Below are 13,728 nucleotides of genomic sequence, written 5' to 3'. Positions count from 1 at the left end.
CAGAGTATCACTGGGGTAGTAGCAGACCTGCAATTGTATAAAAGGGAAAATCGTGATTTAAATACTGGTACAAACAGTGCTTACATTACTATCATGGAATGCAAGTGATCTTAACAAAAAACTCCAGGAAAAGGATGTTCAGATGGCAGTAAGATTCAAAGGTACTTTGGTGTCCTTTCAAAATATTCCCTCACAGTGAAGTGTCTGGATAGTCTCACTAGCATTCTCTGTATACAATTGAGGATGTACCAAAAGTACTGATGGAGAGTTCTGGGTGGCATGACTAAGCTGTCTGAGGATCCCCTGAAATTTTCATGGCTGATTAAAGCCATTTTTCGCAGCCATTGAAGTATGCCTCAGGAATCCAAGGCAAATGCATCAAGACCCAAAAATCCTTCAATTTCAGCTCTGTTCCATCATTTTCTTGGATCCCTTCTAAACCTTTGTCACAGTTAAGGTTTTACAATCCTACATGTAGACACATCTGTAAATAAAACTTGCTAAAATAACCCAGCACATTTACATTTTTAAAATAAACTCTTCAGAGTCTACAATTTAAAACTCTACTATAGTACAACCTACTACACAGGTGAAATGTAACCACCTGAGAGCTGAAAGCCAGAACATAGTAAGCAATATAACCTTGTGCAACTTGCATCAGAACCCTGCTAGTCTTTAAAACCTACATCAGTATAATGGCCCGAACTTGGAATCAGGTGGGTACACCCAAATACTGAGATTAGCAATCCCATCTGAAGGTGGAATATTTTCTATTGTGCGCCCTTAAAACCTTATTCTTCCTAACAGCACTTCGGTTACTAGAAACCTCTACACATGGTGCAAGGCACTGTGCCACAAGAAACATTTACCTAGACTTCAGCTCTGAAGAAATGTTGTCAAAAAATGATTTTGATCTGTCATAGTAACAGTTTGGTCCTAAAGGATCTTCCTCTGCATTTCCCTCACTGTTTTGCGTTTCAACACCAGAATCTCCCTTTTCGTCCCCATCAGCTTTGTCACTTTTGTCATCTAAAAGAAAAAAATTACACTATTAAACTTCCACCCACCAAATCAGTTACTCTTACAGCAGAGTTAGTGGATCAAAAGGATTAGCCTTAGTAAACAGGTCATACACTTTCTACACATACAGCTCCAGAGGAACAGCTATTAACGATTTAGCAAAGTACACAATTTTCACCATGGAAACATTTAAATTCTGAAGTAGAGAACAATTCATAGCAAAAAGGGCTCGATAAACCACAGCAGCTGATTTCAGGTATTGTACCACTGTAAAAAACCTTTTGTTCTGAACTAGATGTATATAAAAAAGCTAAAATGGTAAACTAAATTCAACAAAACCGGTTACATTCTCAAAATGCTTACAAAAACCCACTGTCCTTTACTGGGTTCATTCCTGCCACAAAATCAGAATTTTTAACAAAAGCGCATACACAGTATACTCTACACTCCAAGACGCATGCAAGTGCTTAGCCCAGAGTCTATAAACAGCAAGTCTCTGCCTGAAATTGTATTTTAATGCAAGTGACCATCTTTGACTTGGGTTGAGTAACTATCAAAGAAAAAAGGACTCAAAATAGAGAAATAGCATGCATCTGTTGCACGGATGTCCCCTGATTAGCATCAAAAACTGGATTGGCATAGACCAGTAAAGGGAAGGGTAATGAAGTTACTGATTCAGGTACCAACTCGGGGTGGGAGAATGGAGGTGTCCATTTTGGTGATGGGGTAAGGTTGGTGGCCCTCAGCTGATCCCAACCACTACTTTGTATATAGAAGTTCAGGTGGTGGGCAACATTCATGAGTGAGACTGGCAGAGAGGGTTAAGACATGGCTACTCAAGCCAATGAAAGCAGCCCTTGTCTGCATGTGGTGAACACCATGTATGGCATAGATGGCCCTTGTGATTAGTGACCACCACTGGACTGGTATTAGTATCCATATGCTGTCACAAAGGGGTTCATATTATAAGCATGAAAACTGAATCTCGCGAACATGTATTGAGCAACACGTAAAGGGCAAAAGCCCAAAACATAGAATCCCAAACACGGCAAAAAACAAATAGTCACTGTTGTACGCAGGGGGCAAGCCTCCCTGCACCCCCCTACTTAAATATACCAACTCAGAGATCACACTCCACTGAAGCAAAGGGAAGAATTCCCTACAGCAGTATCAGTTTATACCTTCGATATTGTGAATTTTTCACTCTTTACGTGTCACTCAATACATGTTCGTGCGATTCAGTTTGTGCTTATATGAAACAGTCACAAAGTACCCTCATGGCTGCCTGGATGGTCTCCAAGCAAGTTCTTGAACCGGTTGAATAGGCTGGAAGAAAGGCTTGCATACAACAGGAAGGATCTGATGGCAAACTGGCAAAATACATAAAGAGCATTAACTGGAAGGAGGTGGGATTGCCAAAAGGGCTACTTAAGCACATCCTGAAGTACAATAACTGAAAGTGGAGTCTTTACAATTTTAACAGGCCAAAGTGCACATAATCAAAAAAACAAAGGAAGCAGCCTTTCCCTTGTGCAGCAGCTTCAGCTGTAGCACTTGCCAGTCAAGCCTCTTTAGGGCAAGGCTGCAGCAAGCAATCCAGTGGATGGGATATGGAGTTGCAAGCTCTCCTTGAAGTGACTAAACCCTGGGTCCACATTTTTTGATAACAGTAGCAGGACCGCAAGTTCAAAAGTGAAGGATAGTTTCCCTTAGCTCTTAACCAGACTGACATGAGCATACCTGCCCAGGGACAACTCTGAAAGTGCAGTAACTGCTTCAAAAATGCTAATCTACCCACATGAAGCTACATGTGTGCTACAAACACTAGATGGTCAGTGTGAATCCATCCAACTCCTTAAGGAGGCTAGAAAGCTGCAACTCTACTGTGCATGAACATCCAGTCTTGCTGCCTAGTGTTAATCACTGTGGAAACAAAGAAATTTAAGTTTGAAGTACAAAATTTGACTAACCCCACCACCAAGAATTCAGAAAAAAATATGGTCTAGGAATTCTACTCTTCACTGTCTACACCACCAAAGGCTTATTGCTAGAAGTCTTGAAGGTACTTAATTTTTAAAACAAAACTGCAATTTAAAAAAATTTCAGGAACAATGAGCCTAGAAAGAACCTTTTACTTACTCTCCAATAGTTTAAGGAACACTCTTAAGCATGCCAGCAAGTATAAACCAACAAACACTGAATTTGAGATGCACAAAGCCAAATGAAAAAGCTTTGGAATTACAAGAACTCCATCTGAGAAGTGGGCAATAAAATAAGGCAAAAGGGTAACAATGTGTTGCAACAGAGACAGCTACATGGTGCAGTGCAGCTGATGTTCCAGGTACAGCTACAAACATGTTGGGGAAAATTGCCTGTTGGGTATGCCTGCTTGAGGGTCTACATTCAGGAACAACCTGAAGCACTGTCTAGTTACCAACTCACCCAGAGTTGTGCAGCAAAAGCGGAGGGAACCAAGGACTCTTGGCTGAAAGTTACTTAAAACCCCTCTAGTTACCACTTGACATTTATATAAAAAAAAGACCAACGTGTACACTTACATGCATCACATTTTTTGTACATCAATCCAACATTGCATAAATTGCTGAATTGCCTTCTCTTAAATCTCACTTCCCCCTCAAAACATTTTGCATGTATTGTTCCCATAATTTCCACTTTCTAATTTTGCTCTTACCCTGTTCTAAAGATCCACTTCCAGTTATCAGTTACAGTATTCAATATTTCAAATACAATTGGCTTAGATCAAATCTGTTGGCTGCCAAAAACATTACTAGAAAATGTAAATTAAACTTTGCAAGGCTTATGTGTAGGCAATTCAAATATTGTACCCCAGCTCACAATCCTTTCCTTATTACTGATTTGCTCACCATTCTGACAGTACTCCCAAAAAATTTTGGGATGAAACTCATTACCTTCCCAAAATATATGTTCCCTACTGACTCTTCCTTAACACATCAGTATTCTCAATCTACCTGTGAAAATTTTGACATCTGCTTGGAGTATAATACCCATGCAAATGCTTCCAAGCACAAAATCCTAAATTCTCTAGACGTCGCATACTTGGGAGCCACATGCGTCCTCTCATTTCCTTTGTAACTTGCTTATACAGTCTTATAAATTTCTGATTTCTAGTTATTGGGCAATATTTTACTTACCTTACTAATTTTACCTTTAACAGAATCTTCTGTTCTAGATTCAACTAAATTCTACTAGAGCAGGTCCTTCACTTAGGCAACCCTCTGCCTTAATGGATATAAACCCCAAATCAGGAAAGTAGTCTAGCCTGTAGTCCAAATGTTTTTGCCACTTCCCATTTCACCTTTCCCTGGCGTTTGCTCCACTACTTTTGTTACTTTGCCAATTTGCCAATAAATTGCAACCTTCTCTTGCCTAGTCTTTACTTCATCTGCAGTCAACCCATTGGCAAAATCTCTTCACTCATGTTGGCTTTGCTCTTAGAATACTTCTCTATATGCTTCACAAAGTAAACAATTACGAATGGTTCACTGATCGTAACCAGATTATGTGGTAGAGACATTAATACAAAAATTCACCTTGAGAGCATAGTTTGACATGTGAATCTTGCCATCCAAGAACCTAACTGCAGGTTGTGAACCACTCAATCCTTTGCAGTGCATGGAGTGTTCTCTTCTCCATGTACTACTAGTTGAGGAAATAGTTTTCCTGGCTTGCAAAGCTACACAATTTGAGAGTTCTGTCAGAGGTAATGTAGTCCAAGTTTACACTTTCCTTTCATACCTCTCAACTGTCGATTCACAGGACATGCAGATTTGTCATTTTTTTGGTCTGTTCCTCAATCTGTGGTTCAGACAAACCACTGGAGGACTGAAGTCACTAAATGACATCCATTTCATTTTTCAGCATTGGCATCCATTTCCTGAAGGATACAAATACATCCTGTTCTACAAAGTTTGAGAAGCTGGAGGGACTTACCTGTACTGACAGCAGACAAAAATCTTTGCCACTTATTTGCTACAGTACAAGCAGATTCTACTGGCTGGCACTAGGCCCATTAAGGTCAGGTCACATGTTACTCTGGTGCTTAATTTGTCTTTCCAAATACCAGAGTAACCATCATGCTCCAAGCACTACATTCTGTATGGCTATTAAGTGATCTGCATCCAAAATCCCACTTTCATTTCTTCAATTTGCCCCCAGTTTCATAATCTTTTCACTTTGAATTCTAAATTTTTGCTTGTGCTATGAGCGAGCCTCAACTATGTAGCTCTAAACTCACTTCAAAATCAGGTAATCATAAACCATGTTTTGTCGGAAAACCTTACTCCCAAATTCCTTCAACTGTAACTTCTCTGGCAGACATGACTGAACTATACATAAAACTAAAGGGACTAAACATTTTCACTGCTTGTATCCTATCCATATTGAGCTTAGTTTCAATGTTTGTATGATCTTTGGTTTAGTCTCATCCCACATATCCTTCACTGCCACAGAATTTTTAATCTGTACTCCTGAATACTTCCCATAAACATGGATATTGCGGAAAAAAAATTAGAGTACAGTTTAGTTATAACTCATTTCATCTTCATTTTGTATCCAAAAAGACTAAACTGTCAAGATGTTCAACAGTTGTCATTTTGATTTTATCAGGTACAAAATAGCAAATAAAGCCAACATTTGATTACCAATTTGTATCCTTAAATTGGAGTCTCCCAACGTCAACTATAAAGCAAATAATGGGGACACCCTTGCCTAGTTCCTCTTAAGTGAGGAACCTTCCCACATTAGCATAAGGCATTAGAGGCAAAAGTTAACCACTGCTTCCATTGCCTAGCAGGTCACAACCTTAACCTAAACTGCACCACCCTACACTAAATCACGGACTGAGATAGAAAAATATTTTGCAAATACATGCTAAACAAAGTGTATTCAAAATCTGAATGTTGCATAAATTTATGAAAAAGTTGCTCAAATGGCTTTGGTGACTGGCACTGAAAAGAACAGCTGATGCCTTCTTAAGTCCAAAACCGTAGATGCACAAGATAAGTGTCAGACATGGGTGCTGGACCAACATCCAAACCTACTTTGGAAGCACTGGGATTTAAGGCGCAAAGCTCTGCACATTTGAGACACTAAGCCACTGAATCAAAAGCTACAGATTAAAAAGCAAGTAGACTGTCAAACTGTGGTACACATCTCCCAATAAGCACAGTTGCTTCACTAACACTTCTAGTGTATCAAATTGGTATAATGCAAGAGTGCAAGTAAACAGCAGTTGTGAGGGTCTCCGATACTGTGTATACCCACAGCAGTGATCCTTCACAACTGACTTACAAGCTTATGAACTTGTTAGAGAGTATGTTGAAACAAAATACTTGATACTAAGCCAAAGCACCAGCAGCTCTCAAACATATAGGAGCAGTAAAGTAAAAAATGAACAAGACTAGGTTACAGATTCTTAATGTATGCATCAAGTGATTAAACAGCATTACCCATCATGGTTTACAGACAGATCTCAACTATGTAATCAATGGATTCTGGCAGGTAAAGAAAGCTCAGCTGTGCAAGGACAGATTCCTTACAGTTGTCTGGCATTTCATCAGCACTCAAGTAATCAGAGCCGTCTGACGACCTTAGCCTGGAGGCAGATTACCCAGACTACAGCTCAGGCAAAGTACAGTTTTGTACACTTACCATATTTACTGTTGCAGTCATCACACTTGGGTCATCTAACTGCAGGTAGCCCTCAGGTCGGCCCGAATACCAGAGTCTTGAGATTTCTGTGTCAGATGCTCTTCCATGACGTCAGGGGTATAACATGTAGCAGACGCCATTACATCAGTTTCTTGCCCCAAATGTCAGGAGCCCCCAAAACAGGAAGTTATTAAATGGTGTGGAACACCTCCAGTAAAAAGTAAATACCCCTGCCTTAAAAGATGGCCATAAATAAGATGGGTAAAAAGGATAGAGAAAGCCAGGAGGCTGGGAGGGAAACCAGGACTGCAACCGTAAATACACTCAACATCTACATTTATGGTAAGTGTACACAACTGTACTATGTTCTTCATGGTTGATTCCCAAAGCAGAGGAAGGATGGAGGCAGTCAAGAAGTGTTAGGACTGGCTAGCAGGCCTTGCAAGACTGCTGTAGCAAATCCAGCTCTGGATTTAGAGAAAATAGGCAAGTGGTAATGCTTGAAGGTTTGTACAGAACTCCAGGTTGCAGCTTCCAGGGTGTCCCTGGTACGGACTCCCCTGAGAAATGCAGTAGAGGTTGAAGTAGCCCTAGTGGAATAGTTTTCCATGGTGCTTATAGCAGAAATGGATGCAGTGTGCTATCCATTTGGAAATGGTTTGCTTTGAAATGTCCTGGTCTTTGCTCCTGTAGCAAAGCTGACTAGGAGCTGGTCAGATTTTCTGAAAGGTTTAGTCCAGTCAAGGTAGAACCTGAGCTGTGTGCACATCCAAGGAGTGCAGAATACTTTCCCCCTTATTCTGAGGATTAGGGAAAAAGGTTGGTAAATGCATGTATTGGTTTAAAGCCACACTGGATACCACCCTTGGGTATGAAGGATGGGTTAGCCCTGAGGGAAACCCTGTCAGCATGGAAAATAATGAAGGGTTCCACAGCCATTAGTGCTTGTAACTCAGTCTTCTTGCTGAAGTGATGGCTAGAAGTAAGGCGGTTTTCCAAGAGTAATTTTATCTCTGCTGAAGCAGCAGTTTCAAATGGGGGAAGCATGAGCTTCTCCAGTACAAAGAGCTCCCAGGCCGGAGTGGGAGCTCTCCCAAGACACCAAGTTGTTAGCTCCTCTCAGGAACTGTGAGAGGGTGAGAAGAGGTGGCTCAGTATGAGCAGAGATGGCAGAGGCATGAATCTTAATGGATGAGGATAGGCCTCTGGAGCAGCTCTGCTAGGTACTCAAAGATTTGAGGTAAGGTGGGCACTGCTGTGGCCTTTCCTTGAGACAGACTCAAAGAACAATATCTTTCCCACTTTTCAGCATAGGATTTCCTAGTACTAGGCCTTCTGGCCTCAAGGACGTCCAGCACCTGTCTGCAGAGGGTTGCTGGTGGTGCATTCGGGGGATAAGCCAGGCTGCAAGGTTTAGGGTTTGCAGCTGTGGATCCAAATTCTGTCCCTCCTGCTGAGATGGCAGGGAAGTTGTCTGATGTAGGTGCCAGGGTGGCACTACTGTCAGACTGCACAGGAGTGGGTACCAGTGCCGACGTGGCCAGTCTGGGGAAAGTATTGTCCTTGGCCTGTCTTGTCTGATCTTGAGTAAAACTTTAGAGGAGGAAAGTTTTAAATTGACAGGTTTTCCCATGTGAAAGAGGGTTCCTGGTACAAAATTTGTTCAATTGGTGGTTTGGGGGGGGTGCAGAGGTCCACCTCCTGTGTCCCCGCCTATGGATTAGGAGTTTGGTTCCAATGTCCACTCATGTGGGTCCAGTATATTTCTGCTCAAGTCATCTGCCAGTGAATTTTGTTTGCCTAGCAGGAATTGAGCTTGTAGGTGCACTTGGTTGAACAAGGCTGTGTTCCACAGGGCCATGGCTAACTGGTTGTTCAAGGCTGTGTTCCACAGGGCCATGGCTAACCTGCGAGAGGGTAGGAAAGAGTCCCCCCTGCTTATGTACCACAACTGTGGTTCTCAGGAGCTGTCCTGGAAGATGTTTGAAGGCTGTCTGAGCATTCTGTACAGCTAGCATTTTTGATTTATATGCAGGAGAACTTGTCCTGGCCTCCCTTTGCCTTGAATGCACTAGACTGCCAAGTGAGCCCCTCATGCATAATCTGATGAGTCTGTTGTCAGGGTTTGGGCAGCGAGGGGTTGAGTGAAAGGGTGTCCCTTGTGGTTGCATGCTTCTGCCCACCAAAGGAATTCTGCCCTTAGACAAGGTATGATGGGAATTACTGTTTCCAGGTCTTGAGAATTTTGACACCAGAGTCAAAGTACCATTGAAGTTTCCTCATATGCAGTCTTGCATATGGAATTAGCAGAATGCATGAGGCCATGAACCCTAGGGCTTGCAGTATTTTCCTTGCAGATAGCTGGGTTTTGGTGGCCATTAGTTTGAAATAGTTTGTCAAATAGGCCTGTTTTTCTGAAGTGAGGAATGCCATCTGGGAAGTTGTGTTCAAGCTTGCTCCCAGGAATACAATTTGACTGGGCACCAGTTTATTTCTTTTCGTTGGTGTACCCCAGTGAAGTTAGGCTTCTCACAGATGCCAGGTGCTGGTAGTAGCAATTCCTGACTGTCTGCCTGAATCAGGCAATCGTCCAAGTATGGGTAAATTTGAATATTTCTCTGCCTGCAGAATGCAATGGCTGGAGCCAGGCACTGAATTACTCTGGGTGCAGTAGATGAGCCAAAGGAAGTGCAGAGAACTGATGGTGCATAGAGCCTGCCCTGAAACGGAGATATTTCCTGCAAGACTCCCTTATAGGGATGTGCAGATAGGCTTCTTTTAAGTCTAGGGTGACTAACCAGGAATCCTTGGCTAGCATAGGAAGAAGCTGTTGTACTGTAAGCATTTTGAACCTTGGGACCACCAGAAAAGTGAGGACTGCTAGAGCAAGGATAGGGTGCCAAGAGCCCTCTTTTCTGGGCACCAGGTAATAGTCTAGAGTAGAAACCCTGCCCCTTTGTTCTGTTGGAATAGGTTGAATAGCCCTGATATTGAGAAAGTACTTGCTTTTGGGCCTCTGCTCACTGGTGTGGAGAAAGTCTGGCAACCTGCTTGGGGTTGGCAGTGAGTGAAGTAGAATCTGTATCCCTGAAATACAATGTTTAGAACCCATTTGTCCTGAGTAATGACATCCAGTTTCTTGCATGAAGGTCAAGCTTTCCACCTAGAGGTGCAAGTACTTGGGCATGGCTGGGAAGGAGAACTGACAAGTCATTGTGAATTTTTACCATAAGGAAGTGGCATGCCACTCCGAAGTGGGAGCACTCCCTTGTTTAGATCTCTGCATACCCTGAGACTGTAGTCTTGGTGGTCCGTTTCCCCTGGGTTTGCACTGAAGGCCTAGGAGGGACTGGAAAGGACCAGTTTTTAGAAGGCCAATGCTTACTGAATCTAGGTGGCTTCACCTGTAAGAAAGACAGTTTGCATAGATTTAGTTTTTTCCTCAGTCTTTAAGAACTTCTGCTTTTGTGGCAAACTATCCTGATTTAATGGAGCATTAGTAATTTTGCTTTGACATGGTCTGGCAAAATTTGTTCCTTCAGCCAAGCATGCCTTCTCAGTGCAGACCCAGTGACAGAAACACTGCAAGATGCTTCTAAGGCATCAAACCCACACTGCAAAGTAGGTTTACCAACTTGGTTTGCAGAACGCATTAATTGTTGTAAATCTATTTTCTGCACAATCAGGAAGTAACACTTCTTGCTTAATTAGTTCCACAATATGTTGCTGGCACTTCAACATGTGAAACTGACCATTCAAAGCCCTGATGGCAAGAGTTGCAGAGGTATATACCTTCTTACCCAATCTGTCTAAAGATATAGAAGCCCTGTCTAAAGGGGTAGGGATTTTAGCTGTAGTAGCCTTGATGTCTTTAGGTCCCTGGGAAATGGTGTCTGGACCCACAGTAAGATTCTTAGACATTTGAGAGTCAGGTACTCTACCACCAGCCCCTAGAAAACCTGACTGGTACAAAGTGTCAGGAGTAAGACTGGATTACATGAAGACATCTACTATATCCAGGACAGGGAGTATAGCTAGAGGCCTGTGCGGAGGCAAATCTAAAAATTCGAGTCTTTTTGGACTGAGGATAGTTCTGACATTACCAGTAGAAATGCTCTAAGGTATGCAAGGTTTCACCAAAAGAGAAATCCTCTGGAGGGGAGGCAGAAGGAACGGAATCCTCTGCATCTGAATCCTCATAGGTAGATAGGGGTATGTCCTGGTAATCAGAAAGATCAGAGTCATCAGACTCCTGGTCTGTAGAATCAGAAGGAAATTCAATTCTGTTTTAGCGGAGGAAGGCTGACTTCCCCTAGAGTAATAATGTCTTCCGCCATTCTAAGCATTTGTTTTTGTGGCATGGGGCTTGAACATGCGCTTTGGTAGTCAATTTAATACGGTCAGGTCAGAATACACCCTCAAGCCTGTACCTGCAGTGGCTCCGGGCCCATCCAAGGTAGAGACAACCACGGGTTCCATAGTTGAAGCATCCCACGGCATACCGGACTCCAAATGGGTCTCAGCAGAGGCCTGCAAATCTGTAGAAGCGGGTGTCCATGTCTGCGAAGGCACCTCATTGAGGACCGGTGGACTGCAAACTAGTTTAACAGCAGTGTCATCGGCAATTTTGGACCTATGCAGTCTTTAAACTTACATTTTTTCAGAAGATCGGTAGTCGGATGGCTTATCGAAGCCATTTCAGAATACGGAGAACGACAGCAAAAAAATTTAGCAATAAAGATAGCCAGACAGTTTGGGCATTAAACAAGGCACAAAACTGGCAGCAAGGGACTTCATGGTCTGGGCCTAAACCGGTGACACAGCAAGAATGAAAATCTGAGGTATTTGCTTTCCACAGGCAAGACAATTAACTTTTTCTGACATCTGTTAGAGCAGGAAAAAAGGATCCCCAACGGGGTACTTGGCTTTAAAAGACATCAGGTTTGAAACTCTGCAAACGAAAATTTCAGGTAGCAGCTAACCGGTACTTGCAAACTGCTTTGGGCTTGGGCTCCTACATGGCAAGAAAGACTGATGTAATTGCGTCTGCTGCAGGTTTTATACCCTTGATATGGAGGAGACCGTATCTGATGCAGAAATCAAGACACTGGTATTCCAGCTGACAGAGGGCTACCTGCAGGCAGATAACCCACGTGTGATGACTGCAACAGTGAAACACTAAGAACATACAGAGTTAGATTAGCAGCCCAGGTGCTTAAAGCTGCCAGGAAGATGCACATGCTTATCCCAAAGGAGAGGTGAGAGCTAGTAATTTGCTACAGCAATCCATAGGAAGAAGGCAGGCCTGTTGTACACCCAACAGCTGATGGGCAGTTGCATTAAACAAATGGATGAAGCATGCACAGGGAAGATAGTGGCTCTTGATGCAGATTGCACTTCTCTTGTATAGGGGATGGGTTGGGTCAATGTCCAATTGCAAAGGAGAATACAAGCATTCCATAAACTAAATGGCAGCCACCTGGATGGCTCAGAAAAATGAACTAGACTTTAAATGGGGAGGCTTGATGGTTGGCAGGCATGGGGCAAACACTAACAGTTTAGTAAAAAGTTGTTTGATTCAACTCAAGATTAATTTTAAATGTCAGCAAATGAGTCCAAAAAGCTTGTTATATTCTAGTATCTAGGGCACTGAAGTCTGACAGGATATCTGCTTGAGCAAACACCAAAAATCAGAAGTAGATAACTTATGGAAATGAATCTTGAAATTTGTATCCAATATAAGCAATCCTCTGCAAAAAGTGGTAAAAATATTCTGGGAATGGAGCACAGCTCACATCAAGAATCTAGCTGCAGATGCACCAGTATTTAAAAGGTAGTTATATAAAAATCTTACCATAATGGTAGACATCCACTTCACTGTTGCAGTATTCATTACACAAGGGATCCCCTGCCAAGGGCAGTCGTCTGGGCCAGTACACCAAAGCCTTTAGGTTGCTTTAAGGTGCACCATACATCAAGCATATGCTGCACTGTTGGCATACTGCATAATGGTGACAATCTGGCCATACCATCCTCAGAACTGAGCACCAGTAGGAATGCCAAACCAACGAAAAGTATTCAGTACATCCAGAAAATAAATGGACCAGGGAGAGGAGGGGAGTGAATGAATACTACAGTGGTAACAGGACATCTATTACAGTAAGATTTTTCACAACTACTATGTCCCTCCATTTCACTGTTTTAGTATTCCTTACATTAGGGTAAGTAAAAGCACACAGGGAGGAGCAGCAGAGCCCTCTAGGAAGCCATGAAGATTGTTTTCAGCTTTTCCCGGTTAGGGGTCACCACAGTGGAACTCTGGTCCGCTAATGATTGGCAGTAGATTTTTACAGTGCTGGGGTGCCAGCTCTACACCCAACCTTACCACTTGACTGTAGGGAGGACATGGACTCCACACAGGTGCTCTGGCCGAGAATCGAACAGAACCTCTTGCTGTGAGACTATGATTGCCCTAGCAAAACCAGCTCTAGCCCTGGAAATTTCAAACTTGTTTGGTAAATGTATGCACAGAAGTCCAGGTAGCTGCCTCAATAGTTAGTATTCACACCCTTCACAAAAAGCATCAGAAGCAGTCACAGCTCTAGTAGAATGAGCCTTGACAAAAGAAAGGCTCTAACAAAAATAGCTTTATAGGTCCAAGCAGAAATAGGATTAGCTGTGTCCAAGCAGACTAAGGAACTAGGATGAAAGGAAACAAAGGTGAACAGATTTTCTAATAGTCTTATCCAAATACAATCAGAGCTGTCTATACATATCCAACATGTGCAGCACCTTCTCACTGGCAGATTGCAGAGAAGGGAAAAAAGTGGGCACATTAATGGACTGATTAAGGGACAAATCATTCACCACCTTGGGCATAAAAGGATTAGTATGCAAAGATACCCTTCCCTTGTGAACTACCAAGATACAAACCATAAAGGCTAGAAGTTCAGACACCTGTCCGGCAGAAGAGCTAACAAAAAAAAGTTAAGTCTTACCACAACGTTCCATCTGTAT

The 13,728-nt window shown here is 42.5% G+C and overlaps 1 protein-coding gene across 1 annotated transcript in view; it reads right to left on the bottom strand.

The window, feature by feature from the left end:
• Positions 1–13,728, bottom strand: part of LSM14B (LSM family member 14B) — a gene marked incomplete in the record, with an annotated part of 815,052 nt that overhangs the window by 241,503 nt on the left and 559,821 nt on the right. Inside the window, 1 exon segment of the mRNA XM_044090355.1 lies at positions 870–1,029. Within this exon segment, the coding sequence (XP_043946290.1) occupies positions 870–1,029 (160 nt within the window).

The sequence above is a fragment of the Protopterus annectens genome, chromosome 12.part0 (genome assembly GCF_019279795.1).
Source record: "Protopterus annectens isolate FY-2018-M chromosome 12.part0, PAN1.0, whole genome shotgun sequence".
NCBI lineage: Eukaryota > Metazoa > Chordata > Ceratodontiformes > Protopteridae > Protopterus > Protopterus annectens.
The sequence above is the reverse complement of the archived record's forward strand: the minus strand, read 5'-3'. Positions and strand labels throughout refer to the sequence as shown.